Source organism: Lagopus leucura, unplaced genomic scaffold (assembly GCF_019238085.1).
Source record: "Lagopus leucura isolate 7727_CA_CO unplaced genomic scaffold, USGS_WTPT01 Super-Scaffold_100038, whole genome shotgun sequence".
Taxonomy (NCBI): Eukaryota; Metazoa; Chordata; class Aves; order Galliformes; family Phasianidae; genus Lagopus; species Lagopus leucura.
Genome location: NW_024962287.1, coordinates 4,713,187 through 4,733,662, shown reverse-complemented (window position 1 = coordinate 4,733,662; position 20,476 = coordinate 4,713,187). Strand labels below are relative to the sequence as shown.

Genomic DNA, 20,476 nt, shown 5'->3' with positions numbered 1-20,476 from the left:
CTTTAAACCATGCATACAAAACACAGGCACTGGTGTGACGAGAATAATGGCTCCAGCCCTCTCTCATCACACAACTGTGAGCCTCAGGAGTCATTCTACTCAGGCCAGCAGACTTCAGAATTAAAAGACACCACTTTAACAAGAGTGTACCTCAAGCAGGACAAAATCCTTGTCAACCTTATCTTTGGTTTTGTTTTACACCGCTGTTTTGTTTGCCTCCTTCAGAAATGTGAGTTACTCTGCTGAGATAAGACTGCTCCTATGCTCAGCAGGGGAGTGTACTATACAGCCAAGCATATGTTAATTTGGATTTTTAATTTCCTTGCTTTGTGATATTGAAATGCTACTTTTACAGCTTGGGAAATAATTCATTTTTAGGAAACTCTTAAATCACACCGCATTAAGAATTAAGAATAGAAAATGAGAGATCATTTAAAATGCACAAAGCAGTGTTTAAAAATAACTTTCTTTAACCAAATCTGTATTTAAGACGTGCTAGCAACAAAACTATTCCTCTGTAGAACATGTTGTGCACCTAAAGTTATCTTCACTTCCAAAGAAAGCATTGGCTGCTATTAGTAAACTATTAGGAAAACTTTCGGATAACAGACACTCCCAAAATTCTGGAGGTAGAATTTTGAATACCTCAAGTCTCAATTTTGAGCATACTGTTTTTTTATATAGATGGAGTAACAGGGCTCGAGTTTCCAATCTGTTTCTTCAATTTGTTTCTGAACTCTAGAACAGTGGGAAAAAAACCAAAATCTTTTTGTTGTTCAAGTGTGAAAGAGGCTGCAACCTGGGAGGAAAGATGGCACTGCACTGCGCTTTGCTCCCAGTCACTTCCAACAGTTCCTTGTCTACTTTCTTAGCATTTTGGCAAACACGAGCACAAATATCATTTTAAATTAAAACCACTCCAACAACATTAATAAGTTTAAACAGCTTGCTAATTTCATCAACTTCTTATGCTGCTAACACAAAAATCCTCCATTTTTATCTACCATCATACGTGATGGGAGATAAGGGAGGCATGTGCCTTACCAAGTCTTCTACCAAGAATCAAGCTTGTGGAGTTCCTGTACACCACCTAATTGTTCTTGCTGCTTAGTGGCATCAGCAAATCAAGCCTCAAATGGTGGCAGCTGACCAATCTTTACACTTAATGCTAAAGTTTGGTTAGAGTTTTAGTGTTTTAGGACAATCACCCTTCCCAGATGGCTTGTTTCTTACCTCTGTACCTCCTTGTTCTTCCACATGGAGGCAGACTGAGCCTTTGGCACACGTTCAATGGAATTCACCAGTTCTTCCATGAGAAGTCTGAAAACGGTAATGAAGTTATTGGAACTGCAGCCTTTCAGGTAAGACATCACCAAATTTCAGCTAGTCCAATTCTATCTGACTGATTACAACAGTAAAAGGATCTGGCCTACTGGGTTAGGGGTTATTGGGAAGGGAGAAGGGCAAGAGGAACTCTCAAATCTCTTGCTATACAAGATGACTTCTACATTACTGCCTGCTTGCCACAGGGAATGAGACAAAATATATTAAGAAAACATATCAGCTGATGTCTGTCTGTTCACCACTTTGAGAAGTCAAGCACATCGTCAGAGGGAACCCTCCTCATCTACAAATGCACAGTTCAGTATTTGACACAGAAAAACATCAGTCATTACAAACTGTTAATATGGATTTCAGTGCCCAAAACTAAGCAGCATTTGCAGTTGTACGCACGCTTTCCTTTGAAGGCAGGAAATGGCAGATTTAACTGCAGAACAGTATCCTGATTTACTTGGGATGGTGAGAACCATACCAGAGTCTACCCTCCAACAAGCCTATGCTTGTTATCCTCAGCTATGGGCCAGCAAGAGCCCAGAGATCTACTACTAGTTCATATTTACGTAATTCCTTTCTCTGTCAAGAGCCTTTAGCTTTTGTTTTTAAACAAAGGGAGAATTATTCTGGTGTGGAAAGTTAATAGACAAAGGCTCCTGCCCTGAAGTGCTTACAGCAGAAGTTCAGAAATCACAGTCTAATCTGATTTGTAACTATTGAACATGGCAGGTGCTCTGCATGAGAAATGCACACAGCACAACTGCAGTTACAACGTCCAGGAAGAAAGCTGCAGCCTTTACTTGCTGGGATTGACCTATTTGATCAACAAACTTTCTTCCAAAGTACTACCAAATTAGACAATCAAATGCTAACTTTTTGACAGCATTGGAACACCCTGGATTTTCTACTTGTCTCATACTTCTGCTGCTTTTCTCTCTGCTTCTCTTTAGAGTTAGGAGCTTATGAGAGAATCTCAACTGTCATTTGAAATGAAGCCTGCTTGAATTCCCTTCCACGGAGTGGAGACTGGTATGAATCTCAAATGCTGAAAAACTACAAGGCAGTAATCTTAACATCATTTATTAAGATATTGGTGACTTCTCTTTTGTTTAAGGGGAGCAGAGAGGACAAGAAAGATCTTTGATTCATGGTTCCTGAAGGTTTGAAGCAGGCTATACGGTAACTGCTGCTCAAGGTATCTCTGTCCACCCAAGATCTACTATTCCACATCTGCCTGGACTCAACACAAAACATCTGCTGTAAATGACAGGCAGTTCCAGAGTTTGGGAAACACTGAGTTAACACATTTTCAGCACTAAGGACTTGGCTGGTATTCAGCTACTGCTTAAGAGCCTCTTTGGAACTTTAGACACTGCTCCTTTACCCACATTATCCTTTACACCTTTCCCTTAGCAGTGATGAAAGAGGAGCAGAGGATATCAAGGGGCTTTTTACCTGCCAATTTGAACAGTGGGCTCAGTGGCATACACCGTTCCAGTGAATCCTGTGTACTCTGTGATATAGGGCAATGCCATCATGCAGTGATAGTTTGAGATCAAGATTACATCCACCGTGGAGAGGTCAAGCAGCTCAGTCTGAAAACAGAGGAAAGAGATAAGCGACACGTAACGCTTTCACACAGTTTAAGCAATGACAGGAAAACTTGGATTTATTAAAAGTCTCTCTATAATTACTCCCTTTTCTGATCTAAAAAGGAAAGCAGGTCCTGCGTTTGCCTTTCATGTAACAAAATGGCTGCTGCTAGGAGAAGCATGATTACACTTACCAAAGAACTGATGGCTGCACCTCCTTACTGAGGAATGATGGCTGTCCAACCACTGCCACTTCCTCACTAACAACTTATCAGTGGGTCTCATACTTTCTATGCTGCATGTGGTACAGCAACCCAGGAGAGAGATGAATGTACAGTGTATTTATTCATATGCTTACAATGATTTATATATATTTTCCCAGACTAAATGCTTGACATCTTCATCATCCACATTTTCTACAGCTAGAGATTAAGCTCACTCAGATGATACTACAAAACAGATGGGTGGGCCTAATTTGTTTTGATGCGACAGTTAAGACAGCAGTTCAGAGAGTGAAAGGAGAAGATTTCACACATTGTTAAAGGAATTTTAATTAGAAATATTTACTGGTAATGCTATAACACAAATGGTGTCAAGCCAGAAATTTACAAGATATATGACCTCTAACTCAGTTATTATAGAGCAGCTAATGGAATTCAACACTCATCAAGCACATATTATCTGATCACAAGGCTTGGTCCAGCAATTTGAATAAAAATGGCAGGAAAGTAGGTCACTTGTCTTTTCAGGGGGCTGACATGGTGTTCTGGTGACAAGCTGCTTAACTCACAACTAAGCATTCAAGGTTTCAATCCATGATCACAGCTGATTTTAGAGCACAATCTCCAATCTAAGCACAGTAAGTGAACACCATCCTCCAATTCATGACAGGACACCTTTTATTTTACAGTGCTTGCCAGGCAAAAATACACTGCATGGTATCAAAGAGTCTGCTGATGCCTGCTCCTACCAAGCTGCTCCTTCATGGTTTGGTTTTCAGCTGTGTCTAGATTACAGAGAATCAAATGGGGAGTCACTCCAGGCCTGAGCTGAATCAGCCCAGGCAGCCATGGGGGGATAGAAGATACAGACTACCATTTTCCAAGCTTAAGTGTCCCATATCTCAGCACCCTAGAAGCATTTACTAATAGGATGCAAAGGGTGTCAAAACCAAAACAAAGTAGAATCTTCCCTGGGATTCACAGCAATCTCAGTAAAAGTGCCTACGAGGAGATTTAAAAATGTTTCTTGAATGTGAAGTGAGAGAGATCAGAAGGTTGCCAAGCAAAGAAAGGGCAGCACTCTGACATGTGGAAGCGTACTCTGCTGCTGAGACAGCCTCTTATCACCTTGTGGCTTCTGGACTACGTTCAAAATTCGGCTTTCTTTGGCAATGGTGTTCCTGGAAGTGATAGTGTGATTCTGAAACTAACTGCTTTTGCAGACAACTTCCTTCAAAAGTAGCGGTGTGGAACGAGAAGAGGACAAAGCCTTTTTCACACAAGCTCCTTCTTACCCTATGCTGCCAAGCACCAGCAACATTTCTACTTTATGATGTGCCTGCAGGCCATGCTCCTGCAGACGAGGCAGCACATAAAGCTAGAGAAGAGTGCTGTGTGTCACTATCCTAGTTTTCCCTTCAAGCACTTGGCACCTGCTGGGAACCTGAGGAGCTGAAGCATTTGAGGGGTATTTGTACAGCCCCTAAAATGTTGACATGTGCAGCTGGTTGCCATCTTCTTGTTACAAGGACTGCTGGAAAATGGTTACATGCAGTGATGGCACTGGCATAATAGAACTGCAGCTCCCCAACAGCCATTTTGGAGATGGGGGTATTTTCCAGCCAAATAAAGTCATCAGAAAGGTGAGCTGAAGCACTTCAAATCCCAGCAGGGAATCATTCCTATGTATGGCCTCAATTCCAAAGGGAATTCAAACTGCACTCTATCTTCCCAAGATCTGGAACGTAATGGCACTTTCTGCCACACAGATGCTTTCTAGATCCCTGTTCTTCTCCAGGACCCACCCCCCCCCCCCCCATGTGTATAATTTTGGGTTGTTTTGGTGAGTGAATTATGTTTCTTCCTGCTGGGGAAAAACAGCAATTGCACAGAGACCTGCTGATACTGTTCCCCAAAACCAGCATCAGAGCTGCCACCTTACTTTCAAGAATCAAGATTACAAGAGTCAGGAGCTCTGAGGTGGGTTTCATGGTGTCAACAGGCATAAACACCATTGCTAGTAACCCAGCAAGCTGACAGCAATCTTCCAAAACAGATTTGCAGTTCATCAACAAGACCAGGCAGAAAGGAGAAAAAAAAAAAATCCCTGCCCAAAAGCAATCCCAACATGAAATGGAAGAACTGATGCTATCACAGCCTGAACACAGCTGAGGAAAGAGGATACTGTTCTCAGACTATTCACAATCATTCATCCTCCCCACTCTCTGCTCACCTTTTTCTTTTTTTCAGCTCTCCTACAGAGAGGTAAACCCAGTTAATGCAAACACTTTCAATAGCCTTGCTTTCCTTTTTGTTTTGTTTTTGTAAAATGGCACACATTCTTGGCCAAACCAACTAAAGCAGCAGCAGCTTGCACAGCTACGTCTACGTGGATACGAAGGTACAGTTCTTTGCTCCAAGTGGCACTGATGAGTAGCACAAAATGCAGTGAAACTTTTGCTGAAGGAGAACAGCAGGACTGACTGCAGCCCAGCAGCTTCACCACAGGCTCCTCAGGGGAGCTCCAGAAGGCAGGCCGTGCCTCACTGGTTAGAGACTTTCCTCCTCTTCATCCCCTGCCCTTATCCAGACCAGCACATGTTTTCTGACATAATCAAGTCTGGCTCAGCTATACTGTCTTTAAAGGGCAAATGACAAAGGACAGTTAAGCCTTTCTTATTCTTTTGTGAGATGTGGATCTGCTCAATATAGAGGTACCTTCACTTGACCACAGGGGTTTTAGTATTATCATTTACAGAGTAACAACAAATTAGCAGGAATCTGCTAATAACAATAATTAAGCCAATTTCTCCCACACTGACTGGTTTTTAAGTAAGGCTTTGAATTAACTCACCTCTGGCAAGCAGAACTCTGGCACTGAATCCACGAACACATGGCCAGAGCACTCCTTCAGCTCCTGGGAGAAAAGCACATCAACAGAAAAGACAAAAAATACAACAGTGTTACTCTAGTACAGTGAATTTTGCACTTTCAAAACCTTTTCTTTATCATAGGCAATTTCCAACCCTTTCCTACACTGTATTTGTTCCCCTTCCAGACATCATCCTTTGTAAGCAATTCTTCTCCAATTGGTTTTGTGGAAGATGAATCCCTATTTAGGGCATTTGATGAACCACCTACCAGGGATCCAGGTTTCACATGGCACTTCTGTTCTCTTTATCTCTATTGGATCTCTAGTCCTCTATTTTGTCTTTTTCCAGAGGTGACATGAGAAGCTTTTGTCAAATGAAAAGTGACATTCTTCAGCATTATACATGGAAAAGAGCAAACAGAAACATTCTCAACTCTAATCCCAGCCTCCCTCATGGGGTAGGCAACCTTCCTTTCTGTTCTTTGTCTCACTGATGCTTCTCCTGCTCGTCCCACTGCTAGTGGTCTAAGCCAGCTTCAGACTGAGAGAATTAAAAATTGAATCCAATTCTTAATAATTACAGTGCACCTGCCAACTAATAACGAATGAGCAATTACATCTAGTGGCAGAAGTCTCCTAACCTCATCTCAAGGGAGTTCAAAATGATTAAAACTAGATCGCAGCAAATTTCAATGCCTCTCCAGGACGTAAGTTTTATAACTGTCATCCGGAGAGTGCTATAACAGAACGTCCACCTGACATGATAAAACATCCTCCTTTGACTCCTTCCCTTGCCTTTTTCCAGCATGGGTCAAAGTATTTACCATTCCAAGCAGTTACGATGGTCAAGGTGAAGGTAAGAGATGCTGCCTTTGAATTTTTAAACACATGTTTTCCATTGACACTGTGCAAGTTTGATTCTCCAGAGCACACACTGCAGGAGCACCAAAGAAATGTAAATACCTCACTTACAAAATATACTGACAGCCTATTTGCTCTTCAGACAGAACAGAACCCAAAGGCTCTGAGACTATGGAGTTTAGGAGAAGCAAATCTGAAGTGGGTAACTCCATTCCCACCACAGAGCATCTATAACTGTGATTCTCAGTCAGCATATGCTCTGAAGAGAGCTAATACTGTTTCACTTACAGAAGCACTGCCTATATAGTTTCTTTTGTCTCCCATGAGAAGAAAACTCAGGTCTTAAATCTATGATCTTCAGCTTTCTCACCTGCAGGAATCAGATCAGCCCAGAAGTCCCCTACAAAAGGGGCTATTATTACCATTTTCCTTTAATGTTCATGCAGTTGGAGAACAATCTATTAAAACAGTATTTTCTCTACCAATCTCTATTGCTGCACACATTTGAAAAGCGCCTGCCTATTTTACCAGCATCTGACATATTTTTGTGTTCATTGTTCCCCTATGGCAGATCCAGCTGGATGCAGCAGTGCCTAGTTTCGGTTGAAGCCCAGAAAAATTCTCATTATAAAACTACTGCCATGAAAAGAAGGGGGGGAAAAAAAAAAAAAGGAAAAAACCATCTCTCATATTTGAGTCGATCCTGTGTCTTAGAATTAGGAGGCTGGAGATGAAATCCTCCCTTCTATGTCCAATGGCAGAACACAGGTGAAGCCAAAGCTCTTCCTCTGTGACCTTCCATGAGAGACCTCCCATGGCCAAACCATTCACCTGTAGTTTTCCTGTCTAAAAAAGGGGGATGATAACAACCTCATTTACAAGTTAGTTATGGAGCTTTACTGTCATAAAAGCGAGGCTGTTGACTAAAAGACACTCTACAAGTTAAAGTACTGTTATTTATGTAGCTCAGTGAAACAGGAAAACATGCAAACTGATGATTTCTGCATTTTAAAAGGGTACTTTAAAAAAAGCAGGCTACTTCTGAAGACTGAAAGCCTCAGAGTTGCAGCTAACATTTTGTTTGAGAATGTTCTGCTCTACATCATGGCTGGTAACAGCACACACAGAAACCTTGGCGATGAGTCAGCATGATAATATTGCTCCTGTAGTGCAAGCCCCTGATCTGTCTGGTGACTTTTTGCATGGCAAGAAAATTCTAACTATCAGTACAGTACCTTGTCCAGAAATGTGCTTCCATCTTTCAAAACTAATCCAGGAAGTTTGGACAGCCTGGGGCTGCAGAAGGAGAGAAAAAAAAATATATTGAAATATGAATACTTTCATTGTCACTCATTGAGCACAGATCTTCTGTTTGTTGTCAGACAGGAAAAAAACACCTTCTCAGTTTCGGGGAACTAACAATCTCAATAAAATGGACAGTTTCACAGTGTTTTAAGTGTTCACTGAAATGACTTTCACAAATCATCATTATGACACTTACACATTAAAAAAAATAAAGAGGACAACACATGCAGGGAGTTTGATTTTAATCCTTTACGATGAGAATTTCAAAAAGGCTCAGTGCTATTTAAGTTGCCTTAGGTGAAATGGCTGTGTAAATGGAAGAAAGATTAAGGCAGCAGAAAACTTTATGTCTGAAACAACACAAAAGCACTGTAAAACTGAATCTGCTTCAGGGCAGAAGATGACAAATAGTCACCCTAGCAATACAAGGCAAAGATGGACACTGAGGCCTCAGTCACTGATGGACACAGAGGGTGTGATTTTATAGCCCTGTAAACCATGCTTTCATGCCCTGAAGACCCACACCAACATCTGTACAGCTTGCAGCTGTGTTGGAAGGAGAGGAGCAAGCAGACTTTGCTGTAACTGCACGCATTACGTTGGCAGGTCTGGAAACAGACAGCAACAGCAGTCCCTGCCCCCCCACCTTTTTTTGTTTGTTCAGTATTTTTTTGTTTTAAATGCTAATAAGGTAACTTCAAGGATAACGGTGTAATCCTGAGCTTACAGTCCGAATTGCCTCAGCATTTCATGCACCCTTGCTTCACAGTTACACCTGATTTTTGTGTGAGCCTATAACTTAGCTCTGAAACTACTGCCGACCCAGATTCAAGTACCTGCACAGAAATCCAGAAAAGCTGAGAGAATGAGATACTAAAACCTGCCTGGAACAAGGTCTGTAAAGACCTCAGATTCAGATACAGAACTTGACAACCTGGTTGCAGTGAAACACGTCAGTGTTTAGTACTGAACTCTGAAGAGAAGAATGCTTATGCACTATAAGGGCTTTTGAATTTAAGTTCTTGAAAATAGGAAGTGACTCAATGGCTCAGAGGAATGTTGTGTTTAAGCTAGGATCAGTATAAAAGAACTGATCCTAACTGGTACTGCGGTAAGGCACAAGAAAAAAGGGGGAATAAAGATTCAAGGAGTCAAGGCAGAAGGTGAGAGCAGAAGGGTGTCATAAAGAAGCAGCAGGAGAAACTAAACCAGAGAAGCGTGACCCTCTTCTGAGGATACAGAGCAATTTTGAAGAAGCCTAATGATATAAAAGAGGAGGTGTCTCCTCTACTGGGAGGTGTACTCCCAATGGACGTGCTCAAAAGCACAGATTGAGTACTGTATTTCAGAGATGGGTGGGGAAAATTGTAGGGAGAGCAGATGATGTAAAGGGAAAAGCTGGGAAAGAGCAACAACAAAGCACCCTGCTAAGCAGCAAATGTAGCAGGTAAAGGAGGGGAGGAGGAAAGGACCAAAACGTTGGTTGGAAGGGCAGGTCGGCAGGTCTGTAGTACACCCTCAGAGCCGACCCGGGTCAGTCACAGCTTTCTTTTACTGCAACTTGCAAATGCCTGAAGGATGAGATTCCAGAGAGTCTGGGAATGGTTAGAAGTGTGAAACTAGGAGAAACTTCATCATTGAAATGCTAATGTCCAATCTGAGGCTCTCAAGTAGCAATCCATGACTACTTGCCCCCCCCAGCACTGTCACCTGAGAAGAGTTTAACCATTCTTCCTATGGTTCTTCCAGGTAGATGCAGAGTGCTATTAGCTCCTCCTTCAGCCTCCAATCTGCTGGATCAAATAAGATCAATTCTTCAACCTCTCAGTATAGTCATGGGCTCTGAACCCCAATCATCTCAGACCCCTTGGAAGACCCTCTCAAGTCTCTCAGCACCTTCCTTCAGCTGGGAGTCCAAACTGGGATCAATCTGTGCTTTCTCCAGCATGAAGCCAAGAGGAATAAACTCCTCTTGATGTGCTGGCCATGCCTCTCCTAAGTTAGCCTTGTACGTGGCTTTGCCTTATTAATGAGCGAGCACTAAACCTGGCATCCACTGAAGAGAATACAATGTTGTTAAGAGAGGCAAAATAAGTAGATGGCTCCTGAGGGCGGGAGGAAAAGTGGAATATGCAACACAGGACAGAAAGGACTTTTACCTTGAAGCCAAGAAGAAACACAGTTCCTGCCGACATAGTTCTGACATTGTAATAGAGTGATTGATTAATCCAAAATTGCTAGAACTGTCACATAAATAACATGAGCAAGTGTGTCATGGCTAGACAGGAAAGGTTAAGAGCTTCCCACATGTTCACCTTGCAGTTTTGCATTTGACTTTGGTACAGGGGAGAAAATTCCAGTTAACAAACTTCCTTTAAAGTACAGGAACTGGCTTGGAGTGTTTGGCAACCGCTGCACTTTGTGCACGCTCCATGTGCTGATGGGAACAAGGACTGCCATTTCCAGGGTGCAATTACATATCTTTTGATGGGCTGAAGACCAAAGAATTCTAAAAAGAGTCCAGTTCTTTTAAAGAGACAAACACTACAGCACTTTCCTTTCTCACAGATGAAAGGACAGGCTCTCAAAATGTTTGCTCAAGGAGGGTCCTGTGTGAGGCAGGACAGCGGCTCTAGCTGCATAGCAAAGACCTGCTGTAATAGCAGAGGTAACTATTAGGGCACTGTTGCAGATTGCATACAAGCACTTGCAGGGCCCAAGTGGTTCATGGATCCTACTTCCACAGATGCACGGATCCTACTCTGGCTTCAAGACAGCAGAGAGAGGCGTAGCTCCCCTCTGGTCATGGTTTTGTGTGGGTCTGTCTCAGCCTAGTTGCAAGAAGCACTCCTCATTATGAGAGGAAATACAGCTGGTAATAACCTGAGGTCTGAGACAATTCAAATTCTTGCTCTGCTACGAGCATCATGAAAGACCTCAGTCAGGCCTTCTTTTAGTCTGTCACCTGGAAAATGATGGCAATGTCAGCTTCTATCACCTACCCACACTATGTTGGTAATACACATTTCAGTTGCAGAGGTATTTAGACATCCTGGTAACAGAGACCAGATATATGATGTTTCCAGCTCGTTTCCACAGCTCCCTGCAGGACACCTGCTTTGTGGAATACTGAAGAGATCAATTACTTGCCCAAGTCCATGTACTTAGGACAATCCTTGCTGTAGGGGGTGTTCAATCACCTTACCCACATGATTGATTAGATTTAAATCCAACTGTTTGCTTGGATTCCTCTGGGCCATCAGGGGTCAAATCTGACATCCTTTCTTATTGAGTTTGAGTCATTTTAGTGCAGACATTCTGGAGGTACTTGGGGAATTCCAGGTTGTGACCTGCAATTTGGCTGTTCATTCCCAGGGTCTGCTATCAGGAGACAAAGCTGGCATATCCCAGGGGAGCACTGATGCCTGAAGTTCTAAGAACCTCCTAAGCCTTTGTCCAATCACCTAATTTTGCTACTTGCTCCCCTTTCAATTTCTTTCTTCTTTCAGGAGTGGGGAGAAGCTAATGCAAGGCAATTGCATTGAACTGAATTGTCTGCAGCTGGATTCACCCTTTCTTTTTCTTATTATTCCTAAATCTACTACTGCTCCTGAATATTTAAGTTAGCAAAAATAAACTATCACACAGATCTGCCTTTAGGCATCTGTTGCTCACTGCACAGAGCCTGGAACTCCATGTCCTTTCAGAATAATGCCTGTGTTGTCTATGCTTCCCTTCTCCAAGAAACAGCAACTTGTACAAAGTGCTGATCATCTGCTTTAACCTCATTAGGTCACTTACAAAACTCCCTTCCCTGTCACAATCTGGCCCTTTCAACCCAGCCTCCCCTGAACCCAGAACGCATCTCACTTCTTTCCCTGTGGATCAAAGTCACTAAGAGCCTTTTGTGAAAACTCCTGCTAGCTTCACACCACCAGGATCTACTCATTCCCACCTTCCCAAACAGTGGGACTGTAATCTGTTCCACTTAATGCAAGACATGCATCACTCTGAACATCAAATCCATTCACAAATCCAGGAAAAGACTACCTGTGAGCCAGAGCACAGAAGGAGTTTTGATCTCAGGATTCTCTTCCTGAACTACTTTTGCTTCACTGCTGCTTCATTCCAGTGTGCACTGCACTTTTATTTATTTAAATTTTAAAAGGGAACAATTATGCCATGAAGTCAACTAAGGAGGATGGTTAAGTGCTATTTTTCTTTGCATTAGCCCACGCTCTGACAAAAAGCCTGAGAAGATGGTGGTTAAACAGTACTTGCCGGGCTCCCTGCACTCCATCTCAGTTACCCATTTATCTCATCTTGCATGAAGAAGCCAGAAAGATGACAGATATGTGACCTCACTTGTGCTGAGCAGTTGCAGCAATACCTTACTGAAGCTTAGAATAAATTATCTAGAAAAACCAATCAATAAATCCATAAAATGTCTTCCGTCTACTGAGCCAAAGGACGTTATTTTGATAAAGAGAATTTTTAAGTGAACAAAGTCTATTTATGATATCAGATGATGCAGTTCATTTGTACTCATCCCCTCTCCTTCCAATATACCATTTCATGCAGAGCACTCAAACTGCAACCCAAGAAGACACAAACTAAGTGCTCACAGGCTGCAGAACATACCTCTGAACCAGTGGCAACGGCAGGAAATTGAGGGTAGATGTCATATCCAGTCCACAGTCCAGCATGATGGTGGTGGACTTGAACTTGAGCACGTTGCATGGTAAGGTGGGATGTCCCGACAGGCAGTACTGAAAGTAGAATATGAAATGAGTTCCTCAAGGCCTTTACCAACAGACCGAATCCCCTGAAAATGGACTTTTCCTCCCTCATTTTTAAGCACAGTTTCATGCATGCCAGAATGAAACTCTTGGTTTCATGTGAATTATTGTCTCAAAAGTAGACATTCGTTGGAATTTCCCCACGCCAGGGTATTAAGATGCAGATTTTCTTCCCACAAGGTTTTCTGCTCACAAAGGACAAATGGATAGAGTAGCAGCTCTCTCTAATTTATGACACATACAGAACCTTTCTTCCACGAGCACCCATTTTCACAAAGATCCTGGACAATCTTTACAACTCGGTCCTACTGGCAAAACTCAGCTGAAATCGGTGTGCAAACTCAAGAATTACTTGGCGTGGAAACAGAGAATTGCTGTAGGAGCACAAGTCACATTTCCTTAAGGAATTAACAAAGAAGCAAGGTGCAGAGCACGCCGAGGAAGCTGCAGTGTGCAGTGCAGCAGCTCGAGGGCATGCTCTCACCTGCTTTTTGTCTTGCTAAACTCAAGCAGGAAACACTAGGGAATGGACCACCACAACCTGAATGGAACAGTTTATGTACTGAGAAACCCCCAGCGCTTTGCAGGGTTAATGAGCCAGTAAGCAGGTTATGTGCTGGGCACTCATCATTGCGACGCATCATTGAGATGCAGCCATCTCCAGTACAGAGAGTGGCAAGCATTTAACAAGGCACAGGAGCAGCTGAAGCTTTGAATAAGAAGAGAGATGAATAAAAATACCTTTAAAACGTGAGATTAGAAACAGAGATGTCTGAGCACAGGACAGCAACCACTAGGTACTCAATGGTTCTTCAAAGACCACAGGAATAAGAGATGTTGCATCTCAAAGTCCGGGCATCCCCTAGCACAACTACTCTCAGCTGGTCAAACAGCTTTTAAACTCGAGGTTTGGTCAATTAAGATGACAAGTATCAACTTGTTGTTCATGCACTGCACTAAACACTGTCATTTTCTAAGGCATTTATTCCTTATGCTTGCTTTCCACAAGTGAAAAGAAGGTAGATTAATCATTTCCTTCTCTGCCTCCACACACAATATGTTAACACAGGACTGCAACTGTTTGAATTAACGACTCCCAAGGAGACTGTTTACATACATTCATCAGAAAGCTGTTTTAAATTATATTTAAATATTAAAGCCCACTAACGTTCAAATATTAAATTAACAGCATCACAGTCCTCTGTTTTAAGTTCACTAAGTCTTAATTATTAAGGAGCAACATTACATTTTGTCTGCTGTTACCAAAGTTTAAGAAAGCTTGATAAACCAAGCTGGTGAAAAAGTGAATGTACAAACAAGGAATTTGGTTGGCTGTCACTCTGTGAGTGACACAAAACATAAAGGACCATGAGTGTGCCCATCTCAGTGCACAGCTCCCTTGATGTGCTCTCTAAACTGGATGGCAGTTTGGCAGAGCAGGGCACAGAGATGAAGGCGAGGGGCTGAAGCCCTCACACAGCCTGGCTCTCAGCAGACATCTGGCTCAGGCTGAGGGCTCGCCAGCTCCAAACGTCACTGGTGAGCTCATATATGGCAAAGTGACAGAAAAAAAAAGAGATGACATCTCAAGCTAGCAGCTCCAAAACATTCCAAGTTTTGCAAGTTGAACTGAAGCCAACAAATACTGCAGCGCTTTGTTCCGGTGTTACCCACGGATCCAGTTCTCTCAACTGGATTTGCCCGGACCCAAGCACACTAAATTTGTTGAAGTTGGAGTTTTTCACTGGATTCTGAGTCAGGCCTGCAGGCTGTTACCTCTGCCTTGTTCTTCCAAATTCAAAGCAAATGTACATGAATGGAGGATGAAAGCATTCAATTCCCTTTCTCTGCAAGCCCCTGATTCAGTCCTATCTCCAGACCAAATACAAAGTGAAGAATCTGCTCTTACAATCACCAGTCCTCAAACGTGGGACACAGGCCTAAAAACACTGAAATGATGGCAGACAGCCTGTAATCCCCCACCAAACTTTCCCCTCAATCTACCCTTGTACAAGACTCTACAAACAACAAGTTTCCCACTGGTCTTCATTTAAAGATTTCTCAGTTGGCTTTTCCCCCTACACTACAACATCAGCTTCCACAGCCATGCCCAGAAACGCTTTCCCAGTTTCTCCAACCACAAGCATTCATTAAATCATTACGGTTGGAAAAGACCTCTGAGGTCTCCAAGTCCAACCCACCCCACCATGCCCACTGCATCCCTCAGTGCCACATCCCCACGGTTCTGGAACACCTCCACGGACAGTGACCACAACACCTCCCTGGGTTGTGCCAGCACAGGGTCACTCTTTCTGAGAGGAAATGTTCCCTAATACCCAACCTGAACCTCTCCTGGCACAGCTTGAGGCCAACACCTCTCATCTCATCGCTGTGAGCTGGAACAGAGGCTGGCCTCCAGCTCACCACAACCTCCTCTCAAGGTGCAGCACAGAGCCATGATATCTCTCTCCTCTGAGCCTCCCCTGCCCCAGGCTGACCCATCAGCTTTTTGCTCTTCTCTGGACACGCTCCAGGACCTTCATCCACACACACAGACTTCCATCTCCCACATCACGTGGGATCAAGCTTTTCTGCCACCTGCTGAACTAATTTTACAATTAAACCACAAACGCGATGAACTTTAAGTCTCAAAACAAGCCCAGAAGTCAAGTTCACTTCCATAAAGCTTCCTTAGCCTCAAACCCACAACGTTACGTTTGACATCAGGTTAAACGCATCGGACATTTGATGTCACAGCAAACGCTGCTCGTCTCCTCAGCTCCCGTTCACAGCACAACTTCCGTGGCGACGTGGCTCTGGGGCAGCCCCACAGAAGCCCCACGCGCGCAGGACGGCGTACTGCTGTAGAAACACCTCCAGGTGCCAACCCCCCCGCCTGCCCCTCACCCAACCCCAGGAGGGGCGGGAGGACGATTCTGGTCGGTTCAACCGCTCCCCCCAGCGCGCCGTTAACTCGGCGGGAAGCACCCTCACCCCACGGGTACCGCAGCCCGAGGGCGAACCCAGCGCAGAGATCAGCGCTCAGCTCACCGCCCAGCTCACCGCTCAGCAGCCCCCACCACTCACCAGCTTCATGCTTCACCCGGCTCTATTTACGGGGACAACCCTGCCCCCACCTTCCTGCCTGCCCGTTCCCCCTTCCCGCCCCGGAGCATCACGGGATTTGTAGTCCCCCGGCCCGCGATGACGTCATGGTCGGGCCCGCCCTCCCTCCGTTTCACCTTGCTCCTCCCGAGGCATGATGGGAGCCGTAGTCCGCGCCCCGCTTCTCCCCGCTCTCCCGTGGCGTGCCGCGCCGCCGGGCATGCTGGGAGTTGAAGTCCACGATCGGCGGCGCTCCCCGTCACCCTGGGGAGGGGGGAACTACAAGTCCCAGGGTCTCACAGCTGCAGCAGGTGGGAGCTCGGATGTTGATATCAACATGGCGCTTGTCAGACAGACAAAGACAGTCAGGCTGGTGTGAGCGAGCCAAAAAAAAAAAAAAAAAACCAACAAAAAAAACCCAACAACACCCAACAGAGAGGAAGGGAAAGCGAGACGGGGAGGGGGGTTCCCGTCCTCGGGGGGGGCTCCGGCAGCCGAGAGCTTTCCGCCCCACTATTGTTCTCCTCCCGCTGCGCCCCCATTAATCTCCCCTCACGCCGGGGGGGCTCCCCGCCGGGGGCGGCCGTTCAATGGTGAAGCGGAGGAGCCGCCGGCACCCGGAGGTGAGTGTGGGTGCGGGGGGAAAGGGGGGGGGGCGGCTGAGCGAGGGGAGAGGGCGGGCGGGTGGGTGGGCTGCGAGGAGGGAGGGTGGGAGGGGGAAGGGCCCCCCCGTTCTCTTCTCCTCCTCCTCCTCACCCTCCGCCTGAGAGATTCGCGGCGTGAGGAGAGCCGAGGGTGCGTGAGGAGGGGGACGCGGGCCGGGGGTGGGCGCAGCCCCCTGGGCGCTCCGAGTTGCAGCCGCGCGGCTCCGCCGCTCCTGACGGCGCGGGGTGGGCAGGAAGGTGCCCCCGGCTTTCCGGGAGCTCGCTGCTGCAGCTTCGTCTTTTTATTCTGTTTTGTTTCACCCCCCCCCCCTACACCCCCCCACATCCCCAACCCCCCCCCAATCTCCGCTCCCGGGCGTGGGGAGGACGAACTCGCGGCGGCGGACTCCCCTCAGGCTGGGTGGGTGCTGGCTCCTTCATTTATTTCTTTATTCTTGTTTTTTTTTTTTTTTTTCGGCTTGTTTTGGTGTTGTTGGCTGCCGACTTCGGGCTGGGGCCGCCTGAGGGGCTGCGAACCCCGAGCGGGGCTGGGGGGCCCTCTCCTTCATCTCTCTTTTCTCTCTCTCAGCCCTTTTTCCCCTCTTTCCTTTTCGGGATCCGACCCCCGACGGACCCATCACCCATTCTGGGTGAACCCCGCGGCTTTCCTACTGATATATGGGGGGGGGGGGGGGGGGCCAAAGGGCACACCGCTACCGGGGCTTTGCGGGAGGGCTTCGGGAAGGGCGAAGGCGTCGACCCGAATGGATTCGTTTGTGCGGGATGGGGAGAAGGAGCCGGCGAGAAATCGTTCTTAAAAACGCGTGCGGAGGGTTTGGGCGGGGTGTCAGCCGCTTGTTTATTCCTTACTTCTCGGGGAGAGCAGCTGCGGTGCTGCGTTGTGGGTGCCCGGCTTCGTTCGGGGCTGAGCAGAGCCCTGAGCCCAGCGTGGCCGGGGAAAGGACAGGGGATGCTGCCCACCCAACCTGCTCCGCTCCCGGGCTCAGCCAACCCGACTTCTGTACTGTTCTGCTTGTTTTTTTTCGACTCAAATCGCAAATTCGAGGCGGGTTGGGCTGAGTTCTTCCACCTCTGGTGGGTTTTTCGGTTGTTTTGCAGAGTACTTCTTTGGAATGGTTATTTATTTATTCCCCTTTCTTTCCAGTGGATCTGGAAAAAGCTGTGGCTGCATGGTGTTGTTCCCCCCATGTGCAGGGGACAAAATGTTTTTTTGGGGATGGGGAGGGAAGAAGGAAGAGGAAAATAAAGGCTGTAAGCACGCCGGCTGCGGAGCCGGCTGTATCTTAATTTCTTCTTGTGCTCATTGGGACTACAGATAAGTGGCTTTAAGTACAGAACGCACGTGAGCTGAAGCTGGGAAGGTTTAAACTTTGTAGGGAGGAAAGTGTTAACCAGATGGCCAGGGCTTGGCAACGTGGGAGCCGATCTGATGGACCCCGGCTGCTGCGTGCACCCCCCCCCCCCCCTCTGATCCAACTGTATAGGGATGGAGGGGAAGGAAACTGGGGGAAAAACTACAATCTGCTTGTAAGACAGCATGTAAAAGACATTGTATTGGAGAAGGGAAAACTGGTGGAGAAAGGCTCGGTGCTGTGCAGACGGTCTGTGGGCTCCCAGAGCCCTGAAGTACCTGCTTGCATCCCGTGCAGCTCGTTGCTGCAGGGCTCATCAGGTACACTGCTTTCTTCCTGGGATGGTGCGGCTGGTATTTGATTTCCTCCATGGATGGGAGAGGAGGAGTCCTGTGCAGTTCTTTTCCCCGAGATGATTGCATTTGCTTTGGCCTTGCTGTACCCTACCTCATTAGTAGGAGCTGCATCTATATTTATTTACCATTACATCGGGTCCCTCGGGATGTCGGGTGTAGTTTGGAGTAGGTATATATGGATTTATCACTCTCAACATTTTTTTTTCTCTTGTCATGGTACGGCCAAATCGTTCAGCAGCGGGGAACAAACTTAATTTATTTCTGTGTTTTGCATCTTCCTTTTTGCCATTTCTCTTCCAAATTGCTAAGAAAACATTTCTGAGGCGCAGGTGGGGGTGGGAAATAGGAAAGAAGTGAGAAATGGATGGGATACAGCAGTGTAGGGATGTGTTTGTTAGCTGCATATTGTGAGACCTCTGTGAAAGAGCGGTGCTCGATGCTGTATCAGCTAACAGCGCTTTGGGAATGCTTTTTTCCCTTCTGTGAAGATTATTCCTTAGCCCCATGACAGCCACAACTTTTCTGTATGGTTGACGGGATTGTCTGAGGAGCCTGGGCGTGAGATGAGGAACAAGGAACTTGTGTCTCGTTCAGCTCTGCCTCTTCTTCCTCCTTTCGTTCCTTCAGCACAGCGCAGGCACCCGAACAGGCATCAGCATTTTTACTCCTGTGTCATCCAACTCTGTTCAGAGCAGGTCTAGACGACATTGTGGTATGCAGACTGCCAGCTGTGTTACAGGAATGCTACCAGAGGTGAAATTGCAGGGTATTTAAAGAATGGTAAGGAAATCTTCAAGGAAATACTGTGTGAATGAGGCCTGTTTCTCTCTACAACTACTTCATTAAGCGGTCTTGAGCAATTCTTTTATGTTTTGTTGACCTTTCTAGAAAATATGCATCCCTTCAGTACTGCGATACGGTAATTCCACAGAACTAGGAGCCAGTGTCTGCTGCAGAAAGCTTACTGCTACTTCTGAGCAGTTTCTGTGTGAGCCTTATGGGTCTCTTTCAAGGCGATATTAGAAGTTCACAGCTGTCCAGTGTTTGGAAATTGAATTTATTATGAAGCGTTTACTTTACAGTGATGATCCGTGGTTCATGGAAGTGTTTGATGTGTTTTCCTCGGTGTCTGGAGCTGGGGAAGTGGGGGCTTCTGACATTGGTTTTGAACATGGTTTTTATTTTTAATAAAATTAATTTCCAGTGAGCATGAATTTCCGGATGTTTTCTGTCATTAACGTTTGGGACTGCACTTTGTTGAACGTCAGTGAGGCAGAGATGGGATTTGGGCGTTTAGGATACGGTGTTTGGGAGAGGAGTTGGAAGAATGAATGAAACAGAAGCACGAGCAATAAAAAACCCGGCCCCGTCCGCTTCATAAAGGCACCTCTGAAGATGTTTGGTGGTATGCAGGAGGACATGAACAGATTTCCATCAAACAAACTGCGCAATTGAATCTGAAAAAAGCAACTTGTGTTTTACTGTGATTTCTGTGCTGAGCTTTTAAGGGCACTACAGAAACACACGTTCCAGCACTGGGATCTGTGGCGAGGAGTTCTCACCTCATGCAAAGTTTAGGGTTTGAAATGGAGCTCTTGAAGGGGGGCTGCCAACTTGAGATTCCTGCTGCAGAGGAGCGTGTCGTCCTTTCTCCCCTTCCTTTCTGCAGCTTTGACACTTCTCAAGTCGCTGAAGTCGATTTCACTTGATGCTGGTTTTAATGGAGCAGGCGTTGGATCTGCGTGTGAGCCCTCGTGGGATTGCCCCTTTAATTATACCTATGCTGATAATATTATCTTGTGTGTTATCAATGGAGTGAGACCAATGGCATGATTTTAGTGGGATTTTAGGAGGTAATAGGAGAAATGGAATTTTTTTGGTCAACTCCCATCCTGAGAGCTCTTTTCATAAATTAGATTATTAATAAATTGTATTTTAGCATTCTGGTGTTCCTCTGTTGACTAGAACTGCTTTCTGACATGTACAGAGATGAGGGCAGCTGGGCAGCCAAGT

General features: G+C 45.6%; 2 protein-coding genes across 5 annotated transcripts in view; one reads left to right on the top strand and one right to left on the bottom strand.

Moving 5' to 3' along the window:
- Positions 1-16,158, bottom strand: part of INTS9 (integrator complex subunit 9) — a 69,038-nt gene extending 52,880 nt beyond the window's left edge. The window contains exons 1-6 of the mRNA XM_042883508.1: positions 16,073-16,158; positions 12,828-12,955; positions 8,117-8,177; positions 6,003-6,065; positions 2,791-2,930; positions 1,234-1,320 (exon numbers count right to left, since the gene is read on the bottom strand). Coding sequence (XP_042739442.1) covers positions 1,234-1,320; positions 2,791-2,930; positions 6,003-6,065; positions 8,117-8,177; positions 12,828-12,955; positions 16,073-16,081 — 488 coding nt within the window. The 5' untranslated portion in view covers positions 16,082-16,158. The remainder of the gene's footprint in view (positions 1-1,233; positions 1,321-2,790; positions 2,931-6,002; positions 6,066-8,116; positions 8,178-12,827; positions 12,956-16,072) is intronic.
- A 251-nt stretch (positions 16,159-16,409) lies between these two features.
- Positions 16,410-20,476, top strand: part of HMBOX1 (homeobox containing 1) — a 112,125-nt gene continuing 108,058 nt past the window's right edge. For 3 of the 4 annotated variants that reach the window (XM_042883576.1, XM_042883575.1, XM_042883570.1), the window contains exon 1: positions 16,410-16,713. The gene's annotated coding sequence lies outside the window, so the exon portion shown is untranslated. Of the gene's footprint in view, positions 16,714-17,093; positions 17,156-20,476 lie in introns of those variants that run through there. The other variant, XM_042883572.1, reaches the window with a different exon arrangement.